Source organism: Neodiprion pinetum, chromosome 6 (assembly GCF_021155775.2).
Source record: "Neodiprion pinetum isolate iyNeoPine1 chromosome 6, iyNeoPine1.2, whole genome shotgun sequence".
Classification (NCBI taxonomy): domain Eukaryota; kingdom Metazoa; phylum Arthropoda; class Insecta; order Hymenoptera; family Diprionidae; genus Neodiprion; species Neodiprion pinetum.
The window spans coordinates 12,914,278-12,941,405 of NC_060237.1; the positions used below are offsets into that span (position 1 = coordinate 12,914,278).

Consider the following 27,128-nt stretch of genomic DNA (forward strand, 5'->3'; position numbering starts at 1 on the left):
AGGAATATCCTGAGGAACTGCATGAAATTCATGAGGATTTACCACTGTGTCCAGAGCACTATATATCTCCGATCTCGAATAGTAAGCAACCGAAATTGACGCTTACGCTACTTTCGAAGAAAAACCACGCTGTTCCTTATAGCGTTTTGAAACTATGCTTACAATTAGGCTTAAAATTACTCAAAATTCACAGAGTTCTCAAATTCAGACGAACCCCGTGGCTCAAAAAATACATAGATTTGAATACCGATTTGCGCAAAAATTCTCACAACGAATTCGAGGAAAATTTGTACGAACTGATGAACAACGCAGTTTTTGGCAGAACAATGAAAAATGTTAGGAAGTATAGAGATGTCAGGCTGATTACGGAATGGGATGAAAGATACGGTGCCAGAGCTACTATGGCCAAACCCAATTTTCACAGCTGCACCGTTTTCGACAAGGATATAATAATTGTCGAAATGAGTAAGACGGAAGTCAAGTTAAATAAACCATTTTATGCAGGTTTCTCCATCATGGATCTGGCTGAAACATATATCTACGATTTTCATTATAATCATATTAAGCAGAAATTTGGCAACCGAGCAAAATTATTGTATACGGATACCGACAGTTTGATTTACAATTTTACCGTCCCCGACATATACAAAGCTATAAAGGAGGACTTGCATAAATTCGATACGTCTGATTATCCACTTGACAACGTTTATGCAATGCCTCTAGCGAACAAAAAAGTTCTCGGCTTGATGAAAGATGAGAATAACTGAAAAATAATGCTGAAATTTGTAGGATTAGGAGCTGAATTGTACGCATTCCGAGTCTTGGGAGACGAGACAGACAATAAACGTGCCAAAGGTGTCAAAGGATCAGCGTTAAGAAAAATAACTTTCAACGATTATTAAGAATGTGTTTTGAACCGTAAAAATTTGTCTACAAATCAGCATCTGATATCAAGTCGAAAGCACGAGGTATACGCCGTAGAACAGCAGAAAGTGGTACTGAGCTGGAATGACGACAAGCGAATCGTGTTTTAAAACACATCAAACACGCTTCCGTGGGGCTACAAGCCTGCACCTTAGCTTTGTAATTTATAACTGTACCATGATGTACGAAATATTATTATGCAGTATAGTAAATAAGAACGCTCCGAAATATGAAAAATTGTACAACGATGCATATGTCTGTCGCTTGTCTGAAAAATAAAGATGCATACTTGTTATGTGTCGGGTATAGAATGAAGAGGCACATACGTTTTTTACAAAAAAATTCATCCATTCAAATGTTACATGTCCGATTCGTTTATCCAACTGTTGTGTGTAATGTCAAAACCTAACTATTTAACGTATATTTTTCTTCCACGCTTCTTGAGCACCTTCTCCACCAGATAGATATCCGAATGTTTACCCTTGAGGAGCTCTTGTCCATAGAAACCACCAGCGATGGGTTGATCTCGGTAGTCTTTGAGCTTGTACGTCACAGGATGAGTATTTTTCACTCGACTTATCGTGAATATTCCAGTCGTCCAATTGGAAGTGTAACCTTTCTTAAAAACATTTTTGAATTAGCTGATTTAAACTTTGTCGCCGGATTTGAATTTTGCCAATATGGTAGGTATCGCTTAAAGCTCTCCGTACGTCTGACGTAATAACAGCCTCTCGTTTGCGACGGTGACATCCGACGGTTTCATTCGTATGGTTCGGTGTTTGGCGTTGTTGGAAGCCGAAACCAAATCAGATGAGATATCGAGCCACTTGTAGCTTCCTTGCATGCTGAACCGTTTCCACGTTTCACCTTTCAGCGTGCGATTAAAACGTTCACAGATCGAAGCCTTTCAATTACTGTACATGAAGTAAAGTTTGATTCCGTAACGTGTCATAGGCGATTCAAATTTCGAGTCGTAAGATTCCGTTCCTCTGTCGACGTGTAAATTTTTCGGCACCCGTCCTTAAACAAGCACAGATTTTATTGCCTTTGTAACATCATCTCCAGACTTGCTCTTTATCGGTCAGCCCACGCATACTTTGACAAAATATCAATGACTGAGAGCATGTACTTGTAGCCTTTGTTTTGTCCAGCGTATGACGTCATATCAACAAGATCCGCCTGCCAGGTCTCGTCGATGCGGCGCACGTCTACACGTCGACGCGGGTAATTCCGGCGTGCAGGCTTATGCAGTTCCGTCACCAGTGCTTGCTTCTCCTTGTTCATATTCCAACGCTCTTAGTCGGGTGTCCAATTGAGAAATGTTATCAGCGTTTCGAATTGTCAGGTCTCTGCCTGTTTTAAAGTCTGTGTAAAAGGTATATAAGGCTTTCTCCGTGGTGAGCTCTAGAGCTTCGATCATTTGATCGAGGTTGGCGATTTGTTTTTGCAGCACGTTGAATTTTTGTCTCAAGATTTTTGAAGTTACAGCATTGTTCGGCTCTGCGGGATCTGCGACATTGCACAGTCTCTTGTTCCGTTTATCGTAATACCCGTCCGCTGTTATTTAAAATCCGACACCCGGAGGACCGCGAGTGCTCGCGGCCGTGTTTTCATTTAGATGCCGTCCAAACACATCGACGCTTATCTCGGTAATGAATGCAAAAACGATGGAAGCTGCTTAACAAATGATTCCTGCTTCGCGTAGCTCTTCGATAATGGAGATTATTTCGTTATTGTGACTCGGATTTTCCGCTGCCTGAGATGCCAGGAGTAAACGAAGACGCTCCACCAACTCGTTTGGATCGTCCTAAAAAACCTATTCCGTTTTAACACCTTGTCAAGTGATCATAGCTTGCGAAAGTAGACCTTCACCCTTGCGCCGAGGTGATGAGGAATAATCCATTGATTCGGCAATGACATTTTTGAATTTGTAACTGTTATCGTTTCGAACAGCCCTATCGGATGAGTAATACTTTTTATGCGCGTTAGTTGCGAGGATTGCTTTTAAAATTTTCCCGATCTCCAGCGCTCACAGAACAACCGTTAGGCTTCTTTTTGAACAAAAGTTCCAGCAAACCCTTCGTTCTCGGGTAGAGCTTATCGCCAATACGAATGTAGTCGGTCTCAAAAGATATCAACGAATCACCAATCATTAGCCCGTTCGAGAGGTTGCGTACACCGTACACGTTGTCCAATTTACCTTTCGTCGTCGCATCTCTCATCAGTGCAAGCTAATCATCCTCTATTTTCTCGACCGGTGTTTCTACGATTGTTTCATCTACTGCAGAAGCAAAGGAATCGTCCGTTTCCGAGACCGTTTCATTTTTCGTTTCATTTCTCACCTGCTTTATTTCTTCTTTAATTTCTTCCATCTCTTGTTTTACAGGTTTAGTATCTTTTGTAACATTCACAAGTTCTTGCAGCGAAGTCACTACCGGTTTGAAAACCTCACTCAATTCTTGAGTCGTAGATTCCTTGCCCAAATTGAGCAATCAGTGTTTTCGACGGATCGCAGCACTTGCTTGAGTGATCTGATGTAGGACATATTTCTGCTCGAAAATTTCAGAGCTCTGCATGTTAACGCAACTGAGTCCGCAACGCTACTGCGTCTCTCGCTTGAAAACGTTGGATTTCATTTCTTTTCCAGGCTAACAAAAGAATCGAATTCCCTCCTGTATCGTCCTTCGTTGAGCTCACTGTCTTTGTCGATTACCAGAAGCCCGTACTTCTCCCCGTTTCACCATGCAGAGCACACACTCTCAAACTCTGTGTAAGTCATATCGGTGCTTACATGGTCGTTGTATACGTGTCTCAGGTTCATATCGTCTTGTTTGAATAACACGAGTAAGTTTACGTTGTTGCGCACGAAATGTTTGGGAATACGCGCGTACGTCTGACAGAGATAGAAACAGGCAACGTCGTGATATCTACCCATGCAAAAGTAGGCTCTGATATTGTCCTGCTTCTCGCACGCTACATCGTCAAACATGATTATTGAGTTTGGCCGTGCTTCTTTCGGTGTAATCACTTGCTCACGCTCGGTAAACGCAACATACTCCGTATTCCCAACATGGTCCAGCAATTGCTGCAACAATTGGTATGTAGGTCGGTTGGGAGATTTCAAGTAGATGTAGATATTTTCAAATCTGAGTCCGTTGAAATTGGTTATGAGTGTGAGCAACGCATTAGTTTTACCACAATTCCACCGTCCATAGAATATTGCACGTACACTATTCGGGAGTAATTGACCGTGCCGTTTGTGCCTTTTGACATTTTGCTCCGAAAGTTTGTCAAAATTCATCACGGGAAGCTCAGTAGGTTGTTTCTCAAACCGAATTTTGGACATGACTGATCAGATTTGCTATAAATATCCCGTTTGAAAGCACTTTTTTTCAGTCAACGCACGAACATGATCGCGTACAGAGGTAAACAAAGCAGCAGGCGGCAACATCCTGACAAGGGTCTGGTGAATAACATCATCATCAGCCATCCAGTCAAATTGCATGTACCTGGTTATCAGTACTGTGTGGCTATTACAAAGTTAACAAAGAGACTCGCGCGGGGTGATCCGGGAATCAATCTTCTCGACGGAGTTTGCAAGGACGACGAGATTGCTTACTCGCAGAATCGTGAAAATCTTGAAGTTAGACAAGAGGCTGATAAGGCGTTGGCTGAGAAAGCTTGAAAACGGGTTCTCGCAAAGGACGCAAATTTGGGTGAAAAAGCAGCCGCTTGGGCGATAGCTTATATAGTGAGAGTAAAATCAAAACTCGGAATGAGAATTCGAAAATCAAAAAATGCGACCCTGAGAAAAATTGTGAAAGCTGCAAAACGTTCTATGATTCGAAGCAACGATGCAGAAGTAGCTATCAAATCTGCGCTGAAGGGAGCTGAGAACGCTGTTAAAAAATCAGGTGGTAACTGCAAAGTGCGAACACCTCGCGTCCTACCAGTACCTTCAAAAGTCGGTGGTTTTCTACCGTTTCTGATTTCCATTTTCGCTAGACTTAGTGCTATAGGCGCGTTAGCCAGTGGTGTGGTAGGGATAGCAAAAGCTTGGAACGATGCAAGTGATGCTAGACGAGAACTGGGAGAGAGCAAACGACACAACAAAACTATGGAAGCTATTGCGTTGGGCAAAGGGCTTCATATGAAACCGTACAAAACAGGTCTTGGTCTCCATCTTTGAGAAAACTAGACGCGATGCTACCACGTCGAGCGTTGACTGATTGAGACTTGTTGGAATATGCAAAAATCTCTAAGGTTCCGCATTTCCGCGGTGTTTTCATGCGAAACGAAATGCCCGAAAACGGCCCACGAAAAAACGAGTCAGCTATAATCAACCTTGACGACAAAGACGGTCCGGGAACACACTGGGTTGCATACAAGAAACGCGACAATAATATCGATTACTTTGACAGTTTCGGCAACCTTTAACCACCCTCAGACCTCATAAAATACCTCGGCGTAGGTAGCGTCAAATACAACCATGAAAGGTAACAGGATTATGATACATTTGAATAAGGACACTTGTGTCTGAAATTTCTAAGTGGTGAGCTATATAAACATGGTGCATGATTCATCAGAGTCAGTCTACCACTCGCAGTCATGGATGATTCGTTAACGTTAGCAATTTAGGGAACCACTTCGATTCTCGAAACACAATATTTGCCACCGATCGAACTTGCTCGTGATAAAAGTTATGCTCTTGGCTTGGTAGGATTGTTAACCTTTAATTCGATTCCCAACGTTGATGTTGGTCACAATCAAATTTACGGCGTTGATAGAGTGATCACCATACCTTCCGGCAGCCACGAGATCCAGGACATGGAGAAGTATCTTCAAAACGTGCTAAGAAATACAGATATCAGGCTCGCCATCAAACCCAACAATCATACATTAGGCAGCGAAATCACATACAACCACACGATTAACTTTGAGCCGGACGATTCCATTGCATAACTTTTGGGATTCACACCACGTGTATTGGAGGTTGATGAAACTCACGAATCAGACGTGCCTGTTACTTTACTCTAGGTCAACGCGTTGCGAGTCGAGTGTAGCATTACAACGGGCGCCTACGTCAATGGACACAAAGTACACACTATTCACGAGTTTTTCCCGACTGTCCCACCAGTATCTAAGATCGTGGAAGTACCGTCGCACGTCATTTACCTTACGATCACCGTCAGAACCATAGATCACGTTCAGCTCCGGTTAGTGGATCAGAACGGAGACCTGGTTAACTTGCGTGGAGAATTTATTACTGTGAGACTACATATCAAATCGCAATAAACGATGGGAATTGTGAATGACAGACTGTCAAAGGGTAGGTATATCAGTCAGTCGGCATGCCCCGATCTAGTCAGTAATCGATCGATTCTCGAACGGTTAACACCTCGAAACGTGGAGTTCCTGATAGCTCTGGATCTGAAACTGATCACTTTTGGAAGAGGAATTTCCGACAACTAAAAATCCGATTTTGCTGTTCCATCATCTGCTACGTACCATGGAGGAAGAAATCTTAAACATTCAAACACCAGTCGTCTTTGATGAATCCGTTGCGCATTACGAGATTCATGCTCACAAACCTTACTCTTCGTCAACTTTCAACAACAGCAATGAAATTCGAATCATCATTCAGCATCAGCATTTATGCATATTACCCAGCAAAAGTTCGGTACATATCCATGGACGACTCCTCAAACCTGATGGTTCAGCTACTGTGACTACACAGCTCGTAAACGACGCGATCTGTCATCTGTTCGAAGAAATTCGCTATGCAATTAATGCAGTTGAGATTGATAGAAGCAAGAACGTTGAGTTGACAAAAATCATAAAGGGTTACGCTTCCCTGCACCCTGGTCAGACTTGGCTGATGGAGAACGGTGGATGACTTGATGTAGAAGAGAAGAAAAAATTAACCGATGCCGAGGGTACTTTCGACGTACTGATACTGCTCAGCAGGATATTGGGTTTTGTTGAAGACTACCGCAAGATCGTTGTCAACGCGAAACATGAGTTCATTTTGAAGAGATCAAAAACTGACGTCAACGCTATCATGCAGACTCAAGTTGAGGAATTCAAAATCACGATCAATGCAGTGAAAAGGCTAATACCGTATTTGAAACTCGCGGATCAGAAAAAAGTTGACCTACTGAATTTCATTCAGAGAGATCTGCCTATTTCGATGGGCTTCCGCAGTTGGGAATTATACGAATATTCCTTACTTCCCACAACATCGAAACATGTTTGGAATGTGAAAACTTTCATTCAGCTTGAAAAACCTCAGTACGTCATTTTGAGTTTCCAAAGAAGTAGAAAAAACGAGACCGGCAAGAACGCAAGTCATTTCGATCATTGCAATATCACGGACGTCAAGCTATTTCCAAACTCTCAATCTTATCCGGACCTGAACCTCAACATGAGTCGTAATCTGTACGCGCTCTTGTACGAGATGTACGCAAACTTCCAAGCTACTCACTACGACAAGAACCCCGAGCCGTTGCTGACAAAGAGTGAATTCCTTCGAGACGTCCCCTTATTCGTTATCGACTGTTCGAAACAAAACGAATTTTTGAAGTACGGACCTGTCGACATCCGTCTTGAATTTGAAGCTCAAGCCAACTTTCTCGCTCAAACATCGGCGTACTGCTAGATTATTCACGATCGTATTGTCGAATACAACCCGCTCAGTGGTGGGGTCAAAAAGTTGGTATGTAAGAGGACCCGTTCCCACCATCTCGCACAGTTCAAAGATGGAGCTTGTCGTTGACATACAAGGCTGTCGTAGACGTTCCAACAATACCTTCACATTGAAAGAATTGGCTACAATTTCAATCTACTCGGAAGCATCTCCATCAATGTTTTTCTTTAAGCCACCTTACGAATGGGATTGTCCGGACGTCAAATACAAGAGCCAAAATTCTTGGTCAGAACGCGATTTCCACGGTTTACCTTGGAGCTGTGGAACCATACCGTTTGAGGAAGTTGAGTGGACCATTCAAGACAGGCTGTGCGAAGCTGAAACCGTGTACGTAAAAGGAGAAAAAAAACGAGATTGGTTGCTTAAAATTGTCCCGAAAATTCGAATCATCGATATGCTGGACTTTGACTGTCCGTCGCTTCAAACCTTGCAAAAAACTTCAGCTGTGTCTCTAAGATGCGACGTTCATACAATACCCAACGCAATTTGTGCAGCACAGACCGTTTTGATACTTCAAAATTGGCTACAAAATCATCATACTGTTCGGATGGCAAGGGTGTACGATTTGTGTCACTGCGCAGAAGCGTCTACAAGAACGGTCCCACATTCCTGGCCAATACAATATCCTGGTTATGATACTGTTAAATAGAATTATTGTACTATCGTTGTGAAGTAATTGTCAACTGTACCCTAAAAATTGTACTTAATAAAACCGTTTTTTAAAGAATATTCATGAAATAATTTCACACCTTCACCTTCACCTTAGCTCTTGAGAGAGAATTTTTTTCAATACAAAGCTTATGTAAGATTCAACCACGCTTTCCATCCTTGACCGAGCCGTACTCAAACCGAGTTATGTTTTGCATTCCTAGAGCGATAGTAACCCAACACCGCAGATCCTTGGCTCTAAATGTATACTACCGCAGCTATCGGTCTACCTTGCACTCTGGTGTTGACTGAACCCGTCCAAAATTCATCGTAGAGTTCACATCACAGTTACAAGACGCAAACGCAGCTGAAAACCCTCCATCGTTACTCGGTGGTGTTCGAATTAGCATTTTCTTAGATTTTAAGACTTAATTCTAGATACAATTATAAGGTACAAAACGTACGTAGGATTGAAGGTATACAAGATGGTTAGGCGATAAATGAAAAAATATTCATAATTTCAATTTTTTTTATTTTTGTTCATCGAACGCAAGACTTCCACAAGACACTGGACATTTGAATGTGATACTCAGATTATACGTATACGAATTTAAGTTGACCGTACGGTCTGCCAAGATAGCGTAGATGCAACCGTATCTCCTTACTGGCTGTCGTCACCTTCTGGAACAAATCTTCATCTTCTAGGAGGGCCTTGGTCAGTCGGTTTGGTAGAAAAATCGCGAAAGAGTCCTCCAAGTCGAGAACGATTTCATCACCAAATTTCGTTTTTCGTAATTTGAAATTTGGTGGCGGGTAAGGAACGTCACGTGGTTGATATCAAATACGTATGTTTGTGTATGCGCGCGCACCTTTTAGCATTTCCAGAGCGATAGTAACCCAACGCCGATGATCCATGGCTCTGAATGTACCGCGGCTATCGGTCGATCTTGCACTCTGGTCTTGACTGAACCCGTTCAAAATTTATCGTTGAGTTCACATGACAGTTACAAGCCAAAAAATATGTCACGTGGTTGATATCAAACCGGCATCCGAGTAAGTGAAATACAATTCTCAGAACCATTAATTTTGGAATGTTGCGTGGTTGATAACGTAGGAAAGGAATGTGAGGTGGTTGATGTTACACGTCAGTGATATCCGAGTGGATAAAAAAACCATTCTCGGAACTATTAATTTTGGAATGTCACGTGGTTGATAACGTGGGAAAAAAACGTGGGAGTGGTTGATCTTACACATCAGCAGTCCTACCGTGGGAAAGAAATTGGGAGTGGTTAATGTTACACATCAGCAGTCCTTTCGTGGGAAGAGAATGCGGGACGGTAAAAAAGTTCTCGCCCCCACTGCGCCCTCTATTGTTTGCAGACGAGCACTATATAAAGACTTTGACCTCCGGTCGGTAAGATTGTCGGTATAACAGCACGATTTTGGCTGTTGATCGATAAGAATTGTTGGTAAAGCAGTGCGATTTTCACCGTCGACCGATTCAACTGTCGGTAAGGTTGCACGGTTTTGACCTCAAGTCGGTACAGCAGACTGTGACGTCATCGCGGTAAAGGGTTTGAGTCTGGGGAGAATGTCGGTAAGTGTCGGTAACAGGAATCTGTAAGTAGAACTCTCGTAGCTATACTATTATCCAGTTCTTTGGATTTGTCAGACAAATATGTCAGACATTGTATTTTGACACTTTGACGATTTACAGGAGAGCTGGATTCAGAGCCAACTGTAGCGCCTGTAGCTATGGCTTCACTGTCATTGTGATTCGTATCTTTTTCGTTCAGAAACTTAAAGAAGTCATTCTTATCCGATTCTGAAGAAGACTTCTCAAAAAGTACAGACCTTCTAATTCTTAGAGCTTCCTCGATTGACAAATTCTCACATAAATCCTTCGACGATTCTTTGCGTGAGATATTGAGCCACTTCGGTTTGAATTTGGGTGTGACCATCGTGGCTGAGATATACTCGCGGCTATTCACGTTGTTCAAATCGAGTATAGAGTTGAAACGTGCTTCAATGCCTGCTAATACTGCATTTTGTAAAGGTTTATAATGATGTAAGTGCGCTACTTTGTTTACTTGTGTTTTCATTTGGAAGATAACTGGCAAAACATGATCCAGGCATGAATGTTCCTCTCCTTGCAAGAAGTCGAGCGTATTAGCTACAGGCGCTAGTACCTCAACGTATTCTTCCAAGAAATTTATCTGTACTTCAGCAAAAGCTGGCTTTTCGAGTTTTTCACAAATCGCGTCAAAATTATCCTTCACCTTCAACAGAGTCGTTACAGTATCAAAGTAGCTATTCCACCTAGTTTTACAAGGCACCGTTAGACGTGTTTTGCAAATATCGTAGACTAAGTCAGCTTCTTTTGTCGAACGATGAACGGTATTCCATATATTAGCGAATTCATTGAAGACTGCTGTACACAATCTTTGATAATTAGCATTGGTCATTGCTTCTGAAGAATCAGTTGATGCTAGTAAGTTCAGGCTGTGAGCAGTGCAACGATAATGTCTGGGTAATATAATTTCGCCCTCGTCTTCCTCTAAATTACATTAGTTCAAATCGAAAATTGGTATTTCGACATCTGCTTCCTCAAATTCGCCTAATGCGTTTACTGTTTCAAATAGGCGAAATGCTTTTCCGAAATTAGATGCATTATCAGTCACTGTACCAACAACCTTAGAGCTGATATATTCTTTGTGAATCTGAGCTACTACTTTTGCAATTTCCAAATGAATGTGGGAATATTTCATTCGTCTACACGACAAAATGTATGACTGTCTTCGAAATTTGGAATCGATGTAATGATAAGTCATTCCCATGTAAGACCTGATATTAGTCCCGGTCATTGCTCGCGCTCCAAAAATGGACGAACATTTCCACAGGATTGGAGTACCTTGAATTGTACCTAAAAAATAGGTAGAGGTACTCCCGAAAAATACCTAGGTACAGGTACAAGATACTCATCTGGAAAAGGATCTAGGTACAGGCGTAGGCACTGAAATTTGTACCTAGGCACAAAAAAGGTACTTGTGCCTAGATACCTTACAACACTGGTTATATAGCAGGGTGAGTATATGTATTTTTAAGTATTATTCGTAATTATTATTCTTATTATCATTGTTCATTATTTTTTTATTGTTTTTAAAAATAACTGATTGTAAAAGTATAATCACATTTTTCACGCAGAAATACAAAATATACGTAAAAATGGCTAATTTGTTTTTATACGCCTTCAAAATCGTCAAATAATTCATCTGAACTGTTGCCATCGTTGTACATACTCGTCGTAAAAATTATTTTCTACATCCTCGTCGTCTGTAAAGTTTAAAAAAAGGTAATGAAAGTGTGGCAGCGACCGTATGCACGACTAGTTCATAAAATAAATATGTATACCAGCAACATCCGTGTCTTCATCTTGAATCGTGGTTTGAATTATTACGTCATTGACTAAGGGTGGTCATTATTCTCCCTCAAACCAAAGTATTGCGTACTTTCCCTGCATCTCTCTCTAGCCATTCTTTTGCGGAAGTAATTGCGTCGGGTTCTTCAAATAAGCATTTCTCCACAAGTGGCAAATTTAACGTACTCGCAGTAACTGCTGAAACAGTTCCGATGTACACGGCGGCAAATTTGAGGCCTCAATATTTTTAAACTTTTGATGGAATGGTTCATTCGAGTCCTCGACCTTGAAGGTTTTAACAAAAATGTCGGTTCTCGCCTCATTGACGTTACTCGCTCGTTGAGCGCTATACATGTGGCAAATGAATTTCGGACTCAGATATTAAAATTACACCGTGTACAACACGACGTATGAGGGCTAATATTGCTGAATAACAATAAAAAATAATTTATTATGGCAATAAAAAAATAATGAATAATAATGATAACAATCAAAATTATGAATGATACTTAACAATACATACGCTCACTCTGCTATATAACAATATAACAAAATAAAATTCTGGTAATCGAAAATAACGCCCGCTTCCGAATCTGCGCGGATTTACCGGTCTTTTTCGTTGTCTGTCACGGTAATGGAGTCAAGATATTTGTCTGCCCTTTCGTATATAGAATTTGAATGACTTCCTGTAAAAGTTTATTTTTGTTCCAACCCTTATACTATGACGTAAGTTAGATACATTTTCGCGTGTGTTTATTGTTGTCTGCCGCCATTGTGTCTGCCATTTTTACTATTCAACTCAAAATATCATTCCCTGCTACCACACAAAAAAAAGTGTGTGTCAGCTCCGACGCACGACTGGAGTTTACTCCTTACGAACGATAATTATGATATATATCGAATAGAAAAATTGGGTAAATGAACGCATCTTTCAAAATGATAAGAGAAACAAACATATATCTGTAATTATTCAGATTATTCATATTGCTTTAAGAATTTCCAAATTTCGAGTGCATATTCGTAATAAGTGACTGCAAAATCCCCTGAGTACCAACTTTCGTTCCCGTCAAACGACTTTTTAACATTTTCGGTTCACCATATTGCATCCGCCATCTTGAATTTCTAACTTTTGAGTGCGGATTCGTAATTAGCGCCTCCGAAAACTTTCGAGTGCCAACTTTCGCTTTCGTCTAGCGACTTTCTGCGATTTGGTCTGCCATATTGGATCCGCCATCTGGAATTTCTAACTTTTGAGTGTAGATTCGTAATAAGCGACCCCGAAAACCCCCGAATACCAACTTCCGCTCTCGTCAAACGACTTCTGCGTTTTGGTATGCCATATTGGATCCGCCATCTTGGATTTTTAACTTTTGAGTGCGGTTTCATAATCATCGACTTTGAAAACCCCTGAGTACGAACTTTCGCTCTTGTCAAACGACTTTTTGGGTTTTGGTCCGCCATATTGGATCCGCCATCTTGATCTTCCAACTTTTGAGTGCGGATTCGTAATCAGCGACCCGGAAAACCCGCGGGTACCAATTTTCGCTCTCATCAAACGACTTTTCGCGTTTTGTTTCGTCATATTGGATCCGCCATTTCGAATTTTCAAATTTTGAGTGCAAATTTTGGTTTGTCGGATTCTTCTTCATTATCATCTGAATCAATTTCTTCCATATTCTCAAATATTTTGACGTGATAACGTCACATCTTATAAATTCATACGCAGGCACACATCACACACGTACAGACATACGCACACATTCAACTCTCAGACCAGAGGTAGTGAACTACACAGTGAGACTACGAAGCACCGCACAAAGAGGAGACCCCGAGTATGGGATACGCTGTGTAATATATTCCATCTCATTCTTTCGCACGTTCAATATATATGTTTGTCTCTTTCTATAATGCCTCAAGTTATCGTGTTAAACTTGATTTTTATCCTCATATAATTTCCGTACCGGGCTCTTTAAATCAAATCATTTCCAAAAATGAGCGCGTATGAAATGACGTTTTTCAATTAATATTTTTAACCCTTTGCGCCTCTCCCACCGCATTCTCCAGTACTGGAGGCTAGGCAGACTTCCGAATCAATTATCAGCTACGTTAAGAAAATATAAGATGGAAAACTTTGTTCATGAAATGACGTAACTAAAAGGCTCACCAGCTCTCCGTCTATATTCAGAATATCGCGTTTGTATTCACTGATGCTTATATGCAGCTGCCTGCTAGTTTGACCTCTATAAATTTCATTGGAATTGTTGCACGGAATTTTGTATATTACATTGAAATGTTTCTCTTGAGGAATTTTGTCTTCTTCAGATTCAAAAAGACAGCTGAGATCATCACAATTTTTCCCCACATATTGCAGATTATACTTTTTGAAAATCCTATTTACAGCTTCACATAGGCTAGCCACTCACGGCACCGCAACCAACCTATCTTAATCTTTAAATAGGATTTTCAAAAAGTATTATATGGGGCATTCCATGTCAAACCCCTCTTTTCTCTCACCATTTTTGATTCGTTCCGCGATTCTTTATACGATTCTACCATCTGAAAAAGACTCTCCTGAATTTTTTCAAATTGTTTTCGTCAACCGTTTGTTTACATATCATTCAGACCCATTTCGAAAACGGTCGTTTTTAAAAATCTGAAAAAATTCTGAAAAATCTAGTTTCTTATTCCGATTATACCGACACCCGGCCAATGATGGGCCGATTTTTTCTTCTATTTTTTCAGCACTTCAAACATTTGCTACAAACGAAACTCTATCTTGCAACATTATGAAAAATTTTCAAAAATTCTCAGAAATCGAATATTTTATTTCAATCATTTTGACACCCGGACTTTGATGGTCTGATTGTTTTTTCGATTTTTTGTCAGCACTTTTAACATTTTCAACAACATTTTCAATGCATAACATTGCAAGATAGAGTTTTTTTTGTTGAAAATATCAAGAAGGCTAAAAAAATCGAAAAAAATTGGACCATCATGGTCCAGGTGTCAAAATGATTTAAATGAAATACTCGATTATTGAGAATTTTTGAAGATTTTTCGTAATGTTGCAAGATAGAATTTCGTTTGTTGAAAATGTTCAAAGTGCTAAAAATCGGTCGGGTGTCGGTAAGATCGGAATGAGAAACTAGGTTTTTCAGAATTTTTTCAGATTTTTAGAAACGACCGTTTCCGAAATGGGTTTGAATAATATTTAAAAAAAAGGTTAGCGAAAAAAATTTGAAAAAATTCAGGAGTGCCTTTTTTAGATGCTAGAATCGTATAAAAAAGCGCGGAACGAATCAAAAATGGTGAGGGAAAAAAAGGAGTAAATTTGACATGGAATGCCCCATATGCATTTCTATAATCAAATAGATTATTTCTAGAAATTCGCAATATCGAAGAACACATGAATTGTGTCAATATGCCTCAGGATGTTGATCAGTTAAGCAACACTTATGTATCCGCTATCAACAGGCAAGCTTAACCACTTACTTGACCGACTTGTTGTTCAGGGTTGAACATGTGAGTTTCCTATTTGGGTCACTGGTTCAAGGGGGTGATGGTTGATTTGCAATGCTTGCTAAATCCTGCGGGACCAACATTTGCCTAATCAAGAATTCGTATGTCTTTCATTTCACGTTTTATAATGAGTTAGTGGAAGCATAGAATTGCGATTTAGCACTCCTTGTTCGCACCGTGGTCAGTTTATTAGTCTGGTCCGCGTGAATAATTAACCACTGATCACATGTGTTACTACGTCGCACAGGTAATTATAGACTAAGGCTTTGGTAAAATTTAAAATTCACTTCAATTAATTATAGCATTGTAGGGATAAGGACATTTCAGTCACTACACCCACAAAAACGGTTGATGTCGTGATAGAATACGCCCGTACTCTGAGAACTATACTGCCCTGTGGAACCTGACTTGAAGTGATCCAAAAGGAAGATTGTAACATTGCGTTGTATCACTGCATGTTATAGAGCGCCACCTGCACTGTTGGGCGACTTTCATCTGGTAGCGACGAGAGGTCGAGGCTCACGATATGGTTAAATTCAGATTTTCCAAGAATATTCATCATTCTGCTATTTTATATTTCTCCTATGTTCTGTCCAATCCTACCTTGCCACGAGCGGTCTTCGTGAAAATAGCATCGAGATACTGAAAAGAAGAGAAGTTAAAAGGCTATTGCTGCCTAGGAATTGTCATTTTACAGTTACGTGGTGTTTCGGCAAAGTATCGAATAGTTAAATGTGTGTCTCGCGACACTCAAAATCGTCCTCGCACATGTACGCACACTCGCGTGCAATGTTTACTTGCCGTCTCTGCGTCAAAACTCGCCGCTTGCCCGTGTCGCGACTCAAAACCTATCAGCTGTATCTCATGTATTGTCTACTGTCTCGACATCATGTATGTGTGTAATCTGTGTGTTCTCTCGCTCTGTAAAATCTTTACTCTCTGTAACGTTCTCTTGCGATACGGTCTGTATCGCCACATTGAAACCAATGAAAGTCTCGTTTATCGGTAATCATTATCTCTCTCCATCTCAACATCATTTTCGTTTCATTTACACTCGTCCTCATCACTAATTCGCGGATCCCACGTCGATGATCCATATCTTTTTGTCATCTCTCTAAACATTTTTTGGTCCTTCGAGCCGGATCAGTCGCGAATCGAATCGGATCATTTGCAAATCGAGTCGAATCTTTCGAATCGTTGCGACTTACGGGAAAACAAATTAGCCAGCGAGTGAAACGGAACTATCGTGTGTGCATCAAATTGTGAAAGTTCGCGTAACCAAAGTGAACAATATCGTTATCGGTGAAAACCATCACCAAAATCAGTCGCGTCCGTTAAATTCAAACGTGCGGTGTCCTTTGTAGTGACCGTGACTAAGATCTGAGCGTCAACAACACTGATCTCTCGAAGTGTGTATCGCGACGCCCTATTATCACTGTGTGCGTATCTCGTTCGTGAAAACTCTGTTCGTCGCGTGAGTTTACCTTTTCTCGTTTGTCAAAATGACAATCGACGAATACATTGAACGTCAAACCGATCTCTTCAGGCGCATCTGTCGCACTCTCGAAAACTTGCGCAAGCTCGGTGAAGTGAAAACAACCCTCGGGCAAGTGCAATTGCGATTAGATGCTTTAAATTGAAATTGGCTGAAGTTCCAAGGCATGCACAAGACAGTCGATCGAATCAGAATCACAGCAAAAGGTGATCAACTCGACGCTATCCAAAGACTTTCGTATTTCACGAAAGACTATTACGGACAGTGCGAAGAGCAATACATGAACGCGAAGGGAAAGATGCTCGATCCACTAGAAACTCTCAAGACTCTATCGGCACCGATCGTGCCAATAGCCGTAGCCCCCCAACTCACAACTGGAGGAGCCTCAAAACGGCTACCACGCATCGAATTGCCTACGTTCTCGGGCAATTGCTCAGACTGGAAGTCTTTCCACGACCTCTTCACATCAATCGTTCGCGAAAATTCGCAACCCTCGAAAGTGGAAAAACTGCACTACCTAAAAACAAGTCTTACCGATGAACCGTCACAACTCATCAAAAACATCGCTCTTACCGCTGAAAACTTCCCTCGAGCCTGGGAAACTCTCGTATCGCGGTACGAAAACAAGAGACTTTTGACGGATTCTCATCTCGCGACACTTTTCGCGATTCCTCGTGTCACGAAAAAATCGTCATCGGAACTGAAAAGCTTGCACAGCAACACTTGCGAAGCTCTTGGCGCGCTCGAACTTCTCGATAGTCCCGAGAAATTAGGGGATTACATCATCGTGCACATGATGATTCGCAAGCTCGACCCAGCATCTCTAGAAAAGTGGAAAAAAGGTGTCAGCGAGAAACTCGAGCCCCCCACGTTTGCGGAGCTCAAGGCGTTTCTCATCGGTCGCATCAACACCCTCGAAGCCGTGGAGCAAGCTCATGCTCACAGTCAAATCGTGACGTCGAAACCGCACTCATCGCAAGGAAGGTCGAATTCTCAGACGACAAGGTCACATCCCAATAAACATTGCTGGTAAATAAATCGTAAGAAATTCGTCGAAAAATAACGTTGTATAGTATAGTTGAATAATCGTTCAGCACATACGTTTTTTCTCGTGAAAAATGTCCGCCCTGATATAGGTTTTTTCGACTGCGCTCATCAACGTTTTCTGTTAGTGATTATGATCCGGATATTCCACGGTTGAAGTAAACGTCGAAATTACGGTTTTCGGAAACGTAATGAAACAAGTATGAAAGAACGTAATTTAAATGTTAACGTAAACGTTTAATATATACCTGTTATAGCCACCATTTTTCGTGGTTCAAACACGTTTAATAAGCGTGTTCATTGGAAAATTTTTTTTATAATAATACACGTACTTAATGTGTGTTGATTTAACGTAAAACGATATCCGTAAACAATTATTAAACGTTTAATTGAATACACTTAATCGAATATCACGCGGTTCCGATAAACGTGTAACAACCAACTTGAGAATATGTTTTCGGTATAATTTTTCATGTACATACTATATTAATACACAAGCTGTTAAAAGCTTCTTGTATTGTCAATATGGACTTATCTCAGGGGTTAGATGATACAGCAACGCTCACATTCTTAGCTATTTCAGTAATGGTAACTTGCACCAATTAAATGATATTAATTATTTTACATCCACACCTATGTATTCTTATGAGAAATACAGGACAACTAAATGAGATGAAGCACACACCTTTGCGAAACATGATATATATTTATTATAAGGTACTTTCATCCAAGGCAACAATGACAATAGTTACATTGCTCAAGTATCGAAATATCCGCTTTAACAATGTATCCGAAACATAACAGTAGTTTTTTATATACCAGTTTGTCTGTATCGTTGATGCGGACATTTTATTATGCCAATGATGTAACTGTGTGAATGTTGACTGGGATGTATAAATAAACATACAGTCTTTTACATATACGCATACCTCAATCGTACAGATGTACTCACAAGAGTATAGAAGTATAGCAAATAGTAAAATTAAGTAAACATGAACAAACAAAAATTATATCCGATACAAGAGGTTTGATAACAAATAAAACATGAAACAAAATAATCATACAATGATTATACCCTAACGAGGAAAATTGTTAACTTTCATCTCGGGACTAGGTAAAAAATCACAATCCTGACAAAGTAAAATAATAAAAAGTATTGGCACATTATTTCAACACAGAACACAGATGCTATAGAGGGCGTCTTCTAGGTACGCAGTACGCAAGTTTTAACCAATATTGGACCGCAGTTGGAGTATTAACTTTCCTGATATCACTGCTAATCCGTGAAACTTGACTGGGATGTAATATATACACAGTCTTTTACAAATACCTACATTGCATAGATATACTCACAAGAGTATAGTAGCTATAGCAATTGAATAGTAAACTTGAGTATATATAAATAAACAAAAACTCGTATCCGATACAAGTAGTTTGATAACAAATGAAACATGAAACAAAATAATCATACAATGATTATACCTCAATAAGGAAAATCGTTATCTTTCATCTACTCCGGACTTGAGTATAGAAGTACAACATACAATCAACAGTACAGTAGTATTAGTAAATCTAAATACACAAAAACTTGTATAGGATACGAGTGGTTTGACAACGAATATAACACAAAACAACATAATTATACAATGGTTACACCTCAATGAGGAAAATCGTTAGCTTTCATCTCGGGACTAGGTAAAAAATCACAATCCTGACAAAGTAAAATAATAAAAAGTATTGGCACATTATTTTAAAAAAGAACACAGACGCTATAGAAAGCGTTGTCTAGGTACGCAGTACGCATAAGTTTTAATTATTATTCGACCGCAGCTGGAGCATTCACTTCCTCGATATCACTGCTAATCCGTCAAAGTTGACAGGGATGTAATATACACACAGTCTTTTACAAATACGTATACTTACATTGCATAGATATACTCACAAGAGTATAGTAGCTATAGCAAATAGTAAACTTACGTAAATATAAACAAACAAAAACTTGTATCCGATACGAGTACTTTGATAACAAATAAAACATGAAACAAAATAATCATACAATGATTGTACCTCAATGAGGAAAATCGTTATCTTTCATCTACTCCGGACTTGAGTATAGAAGTACAACATACAGTAAACTTAAGTAAATCTAAACAAACAAAAACTTGTATCGGATACGAGTGGTTTGACAACGAATGAAACATAAAACAAACTAATTATACAGTGGATACACCTCAATGAGGAAAATCGTTAGCTTTCTCTTGGGACTTGAAAAAAAATCACAATCCTGGCAGAGTGAGTTAGAAAAAGTATTGACACATTATTTCGAAAGAGAACACAGATACTATTGAAGGCGTCTTTTAGGTACGTAGGAGTATCGCGATCGAGCGAGTTTCAACCAATCTTTAACTGCAGCTGCAATATTCGCTTCCTTGATATCGCTTACTAATTCCTTACCATGGAAAGTAGCTTTAACAGCATCTGAAAAAAGGCAAAGTCACCAAAATGTGACATGAAAACTTTAACTGCAATGAATTTCAACAATACATAAATAAATATTATTAATGTATATCATTTACACTGTACGTACACTTGGTTTGTATATCAATGAAAGTTTTTGTTCTATATTTATTTGAGAGTACCCTATAAGTAAAGTCGAAATTTTTATGGAAATCAAATTATTTTTGAATTACCGTAAATAACTTGCATCACCAGTGTCTTTTGGAAAGCAATTTTATCTCTACCAGCCCAATTGAACTGCATGGCTAATTCGTTTGTTAGTAATGACTTGAGAACAGCCAATACGCATTGACGGCCACTTGTGCCTCCAATAGAGGATAGTTTTTGTGTCTACAAAGAAATTCAGTAGTTACCCATCTCAATCAAGAAGTATCTCGATATTCTGATATGACTTTTTATATGCTGAGACAGATTGCACATCAGGTGTATTCTAGATTCTGGAATAATGAGCTCACTCAGACTAAATATTTGAAATAATATCCCCATTCATACTAAATTTTCATAACCGTGCATTCCATAAGCACTACTCACCAGGTATATTCGATGCTCATTCGATTTGAGAAGTTCTTCGAGGTTCGCAAATTCTTCCATTGTTTCAATTGGAAGCGTTGGAAATACCTCTGGCCTTTGTACGCTGTCCACGTTAGTTGCTTGCTGCCTCGATATGATTTTCCTCAGCATGAGTTGATTCTGGTCTACACAAGATTTTATACGTTCCAAATATTGTAGAGCTTTCTCGTCAATGGGCCTCAGTGGATTTCGGGATGCAACTACAGTTGCAGCTTCAGCTACCAAATTCGAGATTGAGGCTAAAGTTTGTGACGTTGATAGGTCATATTCAGTTACCGACCTTGTCAAACTGTGGGCTGAAGGGCGAGCTGTCTCATTTACAGAAACGATAACAGGTGATGCATTGGATATGTTGAAATTCTGTCGTGGGTTCGAAGTGGGATGGTGTGTTGGTGGAGAATTTTCATCAACTGATGATGTATCATCTGCAGTATCTGAAGACGTCTCACGTTGACGCTTTACCTTCTTTTTTTTCGTTCTTCTTGGATTTCTTTGTATGTTTACGCTTTTTGGATATATTTTCACGTACGACAGCTTCATCATTGCCCTCTTCATCTTCATCATTGCTCTGCGACTCTGTTTCATAACAATGCGGTGTGGATTTCTTACTAATGGTGTAAACTGTGCCATCTTCCTCGGATGTACCGTGTTCTATGATGTGCGTCATCGTCTTTTGTAGTGCGTCGAAGCTTTCTGTTCAGGAAATATCAGTTATGAAATACATTGGTATATATATTATTAATTAAGAAATATCATCTTAACAACACACCGCAGTGAAGAACAGTAACACCAAATGTGATACAAAAGACATGATACGAAATCGATAATTGATGGTCAATTAGAGATGAGCACGACACAAAATTGAAATGAATATCATGTTGCTCGTTTTATGTGCCTTATAAATCATGCAACATATTGAACAAAATTAATTTAACAACCTGAGACATGTAATTGTGTTTCATGTATTCATTTTGAAAACAAATATCATGCAATTTTTGATGAATGACTCACTATATACATATATATACACGAACATAAATTATGTACTTATCAGTATTATATTAATATCACTTTGAATATGAATGAATGAATAATATCAAATCAAAGAAGTAAGGAATATGGCATCAAGGATCAGTACTAGTGAATAAGTGTAAGCAATCACCTCCAGTATGCAGAACGTTGTGAACAGGATACTTGGGCCATGTTTTCTGATATATTGCCTTTGATTTAACTAATTTTAGGAAATGCTCCTCATTCTTCGTGCGTGGCCAGTAGCAGATGGTATTATTATCCACCAGCCACAAAACTGGCACTAATGCACATTCTCGCTTCTCGCCAACCACGAATTCGACAATGGCATACATCGTTTTACTGCCCTGAATACAAGTGTTGAAAGTATAAAATTTTATGTTTGGTGTTATAATCAGCTATGATTTGTAAGTGATGAGATCCACGACCTTTCATATTAACTGATTGTTAAATTTGATTAATGTATTAGAAATGATGAATTTTTGTAGAACACGGGCTAAATCAGAAAAAGCTAACTTTTGGATTATCATTGCTTATATTCTTTCGTGTAATATCGGGATAACAGTAAAGCCATCTTTAAATGGGAAACAAATGCATTTGTAGGATATCTCACTTACAGAAAAAGACTTTGCACGATTAAAGCTTCTGACAAAAAAAATTCCCAGTTTCGACGATTTTATAGGTTTTTTGTAAAAATCCCGCTTATATTTGAAAGGAGTACCCACTATTCTGTAGTCTCCATGAATATTAACAATCGATTTTACAACGAGTATTTCTTTACCACAGACCACTATATTATCCGGCTGTTTTATTGATATTTTGAATCTGCTAGTTTGCAATGACTGACATTCCTGCGAGTTGATTGGAGATTTGAATTTGGCAACATATTTTTTTTAGGATTTAGTCTTACGTACGCAATTCAGTTCTGCGAGTCGATTACCTAATTGCTGCAGTGGATACCGTTTTGACCGAATAAGACGCTTCAAATGGCCTAAATAATTTTCATATACAAAGCAACTGTATTCCTCTAGTGGGCCAAACCGTTTAACATCATCTATTACGTGCAGCAGAGAATGAACATTGTATACGACAAAGTGAGGTCCGTATAACTTAGCACCCTGAGCGACAAATTTTTTCAGTAACGCTTTCGCGATTTTACCGAACTTTGAAAACAACTTTGCATTTGACAGTATGTATACAGCGACAGACAACGACAGAAAATGCTTATACTTTTTTGAGCTTAGCACGTCTCGCACAAGAACCGGTCCGGAATATAACACGAAAAAGCGAAATTCTGTTGCTTTCCATCTTTTCAATTCTTTCAATTCTCGGGGCTTCCGAGGAAACTCCGCAGGAACATATCGAGCCAACTTTTTTATCAAACGTTCAAGAATCGATATAACTTGCTTGGATAATTTACTATCACGTGAACCCTCGACCCAATATTTGAGAATCAGTCTTTTTACAACTCCCAAATAGAATAAGTGCATGGGATCTAAAACAAATTGCGTCACTAGCCCTAGGTATAAACGTAAGAGAGGTGAGCGTCCTTTTATATGACGATTGTGTTGACGCGGCGAAAAAAAGTGACGATCTTTTCGCCTCCGAAATTTCTTACCAACAGGATAACAGAGCTTATTGCCAATACGAATAGCACATATCTTACATCTCTCACAAGCAGTCTTACCGGAATGACCTAAGCACATTTTCAACATAGATCTTGCAGGAGCATCGCACGCAAAAAGACGAACTTGCAAGACGTATTTTTTACCATTAAATTCAAATCCATTTTCGGTTAAATGTAATGTCTCTTGAATAAAATTTTCCAAATACAAAGATAACGGCATAGGTTTACCCATCCCATAAAAAACGGCAATTACAAACGGACTATCGTCGATCAAATTGACACTACGTCCCAAAATCGGCCAGAAAGACGTTCCGCTACCTTTGAAAACAGGAATACCATCGATATTAAAATCGACTTGCAATACATTTACAGGCTGTATTTCATTTTTAAGACCTCCTTCAAGTTTGCTCTCCAAACCATTCTCTAATCCGAAATAACACATTTCACCGTTTTCAAGATGTAACGTACTGGTGCAAGCTGGTGTTTGAAGGAGAGTTCTCGCAGTTATTGGTAAAACAGAGTGCATTGGTTTTAATAACACAAGCAATTGATCTATTGCGGTATGCGTAATGTTATTCATACATGCCCAGGTTCGTAAATTTTGAACAAAATCGCATTCATTATTACAACGTGATTCGTCACTTTCACAGCTCGAAACATTTTCAGAACTAAGTAATGATAATCCAACGCTTTCATTGTCACTAAAATAGCTATCTGACTCTACACTACTGTGATCATGATCCACGGTTTTCCTATTATCGTTATTTTCAACAACGCGAACAACATTATAATCATGACAAATAGCTGCACCTTCAGCTTCTTCGGTATACATAGCATTCCTATCCAAAAGGGTTTCATGAGATTCCGATGTTAAAATGTGTTTTTTCGCGATGTCATTGTTCGTGAGATCAAGAAACGCTCTATTTATATTTTCGGCTTTTCTCCGACGCAACTGTCTTTTGCTTAAGACTTTCAAATCAAGAGGCATATTGTTATATAATGATCTGTACTTACATACACCAAACTAAATTTTTACGTTAAAATGTAACAGTCAGTCTCGTATTACATCCACTTATATTTGTGCGCCCCTGTGAACAATAGAAAGAAAAGAACGTTAATAATCAGCCTTCAGAAAATTCACCATACTTTTAGGCTGACAATGAACTCATTGTACAATCACATATATCTACAATCTACATATAATATCCCAATAATTCAACCAAAGTTCTATATATATATATTCAATAACCGGTTACACAATGGTGGTAAAGTCGTGTGAATAAATTAAATTCAATTTGACATCGAAAAGATGTTTGCACAATGACGAATTCAACGGCATTAAAACGTTTATGAAACCCTCAACAGTGTTTATTTATCCGGTAATTAATCCTCCGTCTGTACACTGGGTCTTTGAGGAAACTGTAGAAATTATGATCCTAAATTTCTCATGCATTTTTGGGAATATTACAATTTTGATGAACAAAAATTTTCAATCCCGACAACTTTTAGATAATTTATAGTAGACATACTTTGAGAGGTAACCCCAAATTTGTTCTGATTTTGCAAAATCCTGAAACATATGGAAAATCTGGCTGTTCCATAAAAGACCCCGTGCACAGACGGAAAGTGGGAGAAATAAGTTAATCGTAGGGTTAATTGCGTAATCCCGATAAAGATAAACCTCCCTAATCAGGGCAATTTCATTCTTTTGGTATGTCAATTTTTTTCAAGAAAACTTTCTAACATCTGAATATGAAAATTATTTGACATTTCACTAGAGATGTGAAACACTATCTCTGAAATTTTTTGGGAGAATTTCAAGAAACGTAAAGCACTGAAAGAGTTTGAGGTCAGCGAATCGAACTTGAAAGCATTACAGTATTGTAAAAAAAAAAAAAAAAAGCGGCTACCACACCATATCACGTTCATTGCTGAGTATTTACATATAATATACGCAAATTTGATTAATGTAGAACCCAATAAACACATGTACGTTGAATAGACGTTTAAGAAACGTGACCGCTGTGGAACTGAAGTGGATGTCGATAAATTATTCGTGTCCCACACATCACTTAAATAAACGTATCTGTATATACGTAGAAAACACGTGAATATATGCCGGTGAATTCCGCATTGGACGCGGAATAGGCGTATAATTATTCACGGAAATTGTACGAATTTCATGAACTACAAGAATCCCGTATAACAGGCGGATATCGTACCTGGAAATACATAGTATTTAACACCTGTATTCTAGGTAGAATAATCTTTATGTGCCATTTCAACGTTCTCTCAACGTGTCTTGACAGGTCTATTATACATATATCATTTCAACCACTGTGTGTTTATTGGGAAAAGATGCAGCCACTAAATGATCGTTCATTCGTACATGATACGTATGTGTTAGCGATCTATTTCACTGGATAACCTTATAAAAGAAAAACGATGCCTGCACAAGTAAGAGTGAAGCTAACAATAAATATCTGCGGCTTCTATTTGCAATCAGTATATATTCCATACCATACACATGCTTCTTATAGCATTATCTACAAGCAATTCTATTCTGCCTACATCCTTTCGGCGACGTTCAAAAGCAAGTACGACGCAATCACAAAGTATTTGTTTCTTCTTTTTATTGTCAGGTTATTTACGCCTGCATTGTCATTTTCGTCTGTATTGAATCATCGTGATAAATTTTTCCAAATAGAAAATACATTTGTACTTACCAGCTTATGAAGGCTCACATAAACACGGACGTGCACTGACCTCGGAAGTTGGTCAAATTAGACTGATTCACTGATCGCGTGAGCTGAGAGCCTTCGCGAACGGTGGTGAGGGGACATTCTGGCGCGTCGTCCTCGGCTCTCAGCGTGCAGGAACCGTACGAGTTACAACACGCTAACCTAGCGAGCCAATCAGAGGCAGAAGAAGAGGCGCGAGTATTTTACGCTAGGACATTCTCGATTCTTCGCGACCGCTTGTCGTTTGACACATGCGCTCATTATACGTATATGTAACATCCATGGTACACGAGCTTCATCTACGGCCACTCGCTTTCCTAGCATGGGTTATTCCAATATATACATTATGGTATAGGAAAACGTATGTTTTACAATTAATAAAGACGCCGCGAAGGGATGCACTTATATGCTCAACTACGTAATTTCTTGGTGACCTTTGTAAAAAAATCTGTTCATCGATTTTTCAACTTTTTTTCCTATGTTGGGGAATCAACAATAACACAAGGAAAAGAATTTGAAAAAATGGAGGTAACATATTGTTCTACTTTACAATATTACGTAGAATAAAATTATCACTTCTAGTGTTATGTCACCTGAATTTTTTCATATTTTTGATGATACTTACTAGTTTATCGAATGAAAAAAAAGATTGGAAATCGAATGACCAGTTGTTTACAAAATTTAAGGTAATCAGAAAAACGTGCTGAGGAGGATAACAAAACGTTGAATTTTAGTCACTGCTAACATGAGAAAAACTTGAATATAATGATTATAGTTCCAAATTCAAACATCGCAATATGTAAGTAAATGATGTAAAAGTTGATTCCTGCCCTCACTATGTTGAAAAGGGTAGTATTCTTGGATATGAAGGTCAGAAAGGTACGAAACAA

The 27,128-nt window shown here is 39.1% G+C and overlaps 2 protein-coding genes across 7 annotated transcripts in view; one reads left to right on the forward strand and one right to left on the reverse strand.

Annotated features, from left to right (window-relative positions):
• Positions 1-27,128, forward strand: part of LOC124221964 (dipeptidase 1) — a 1,639,756-nt gene that overhangs the window by 980,819 nt on the left and 631,809 nt on the right. The gene's annotated exons all lie outside the window — the stretch shown is intronic.
• On the reverse strand, positions 18,450-26,294 carry LOC124221967 (uncharacterized). Of its 3 annotated transcripts, XM_069137237.1 has the most exons (6): positions 26,224-26,241; positions 24,512-24,585; positions 22,004-22,217; positions 20,803-21,534; positions 20,445-20,601; positions 18,450-20,232 (listed from the first exon to the last, which is right to left on the reverse strand). In XM_069137237.1, the coding sequence occupies exons 4-6, from the start codon at positions 21,469-21,471 to the stop codon at positions 20,096-20,098; spliced, it is 963 nt and encodes a 320-aa protein (XP_068993338.1). In that variant the 5' UTR covers positions 21,472-21,534; positions 22,004-22,217; positions 24,512-24,585; positions 26,224-26,241; the 3' UTR covers positions 18,450-20,095. The 3 variants fall into 3 exon arrangements, with proteins under 3 accessions (XP_068993338.1, XP_068993339.1, XP_046488427.1); XM_069137238.1 differs by lacking the exon at positions 24,512-24,585 and having other exon boundaries at positions 26,224-26,284; XM_046632471.2 differs by lacking the exons at positions 22,004-22,217; positions 24,512-24,585 and having other exon boundaries at positions 26,224-26,294.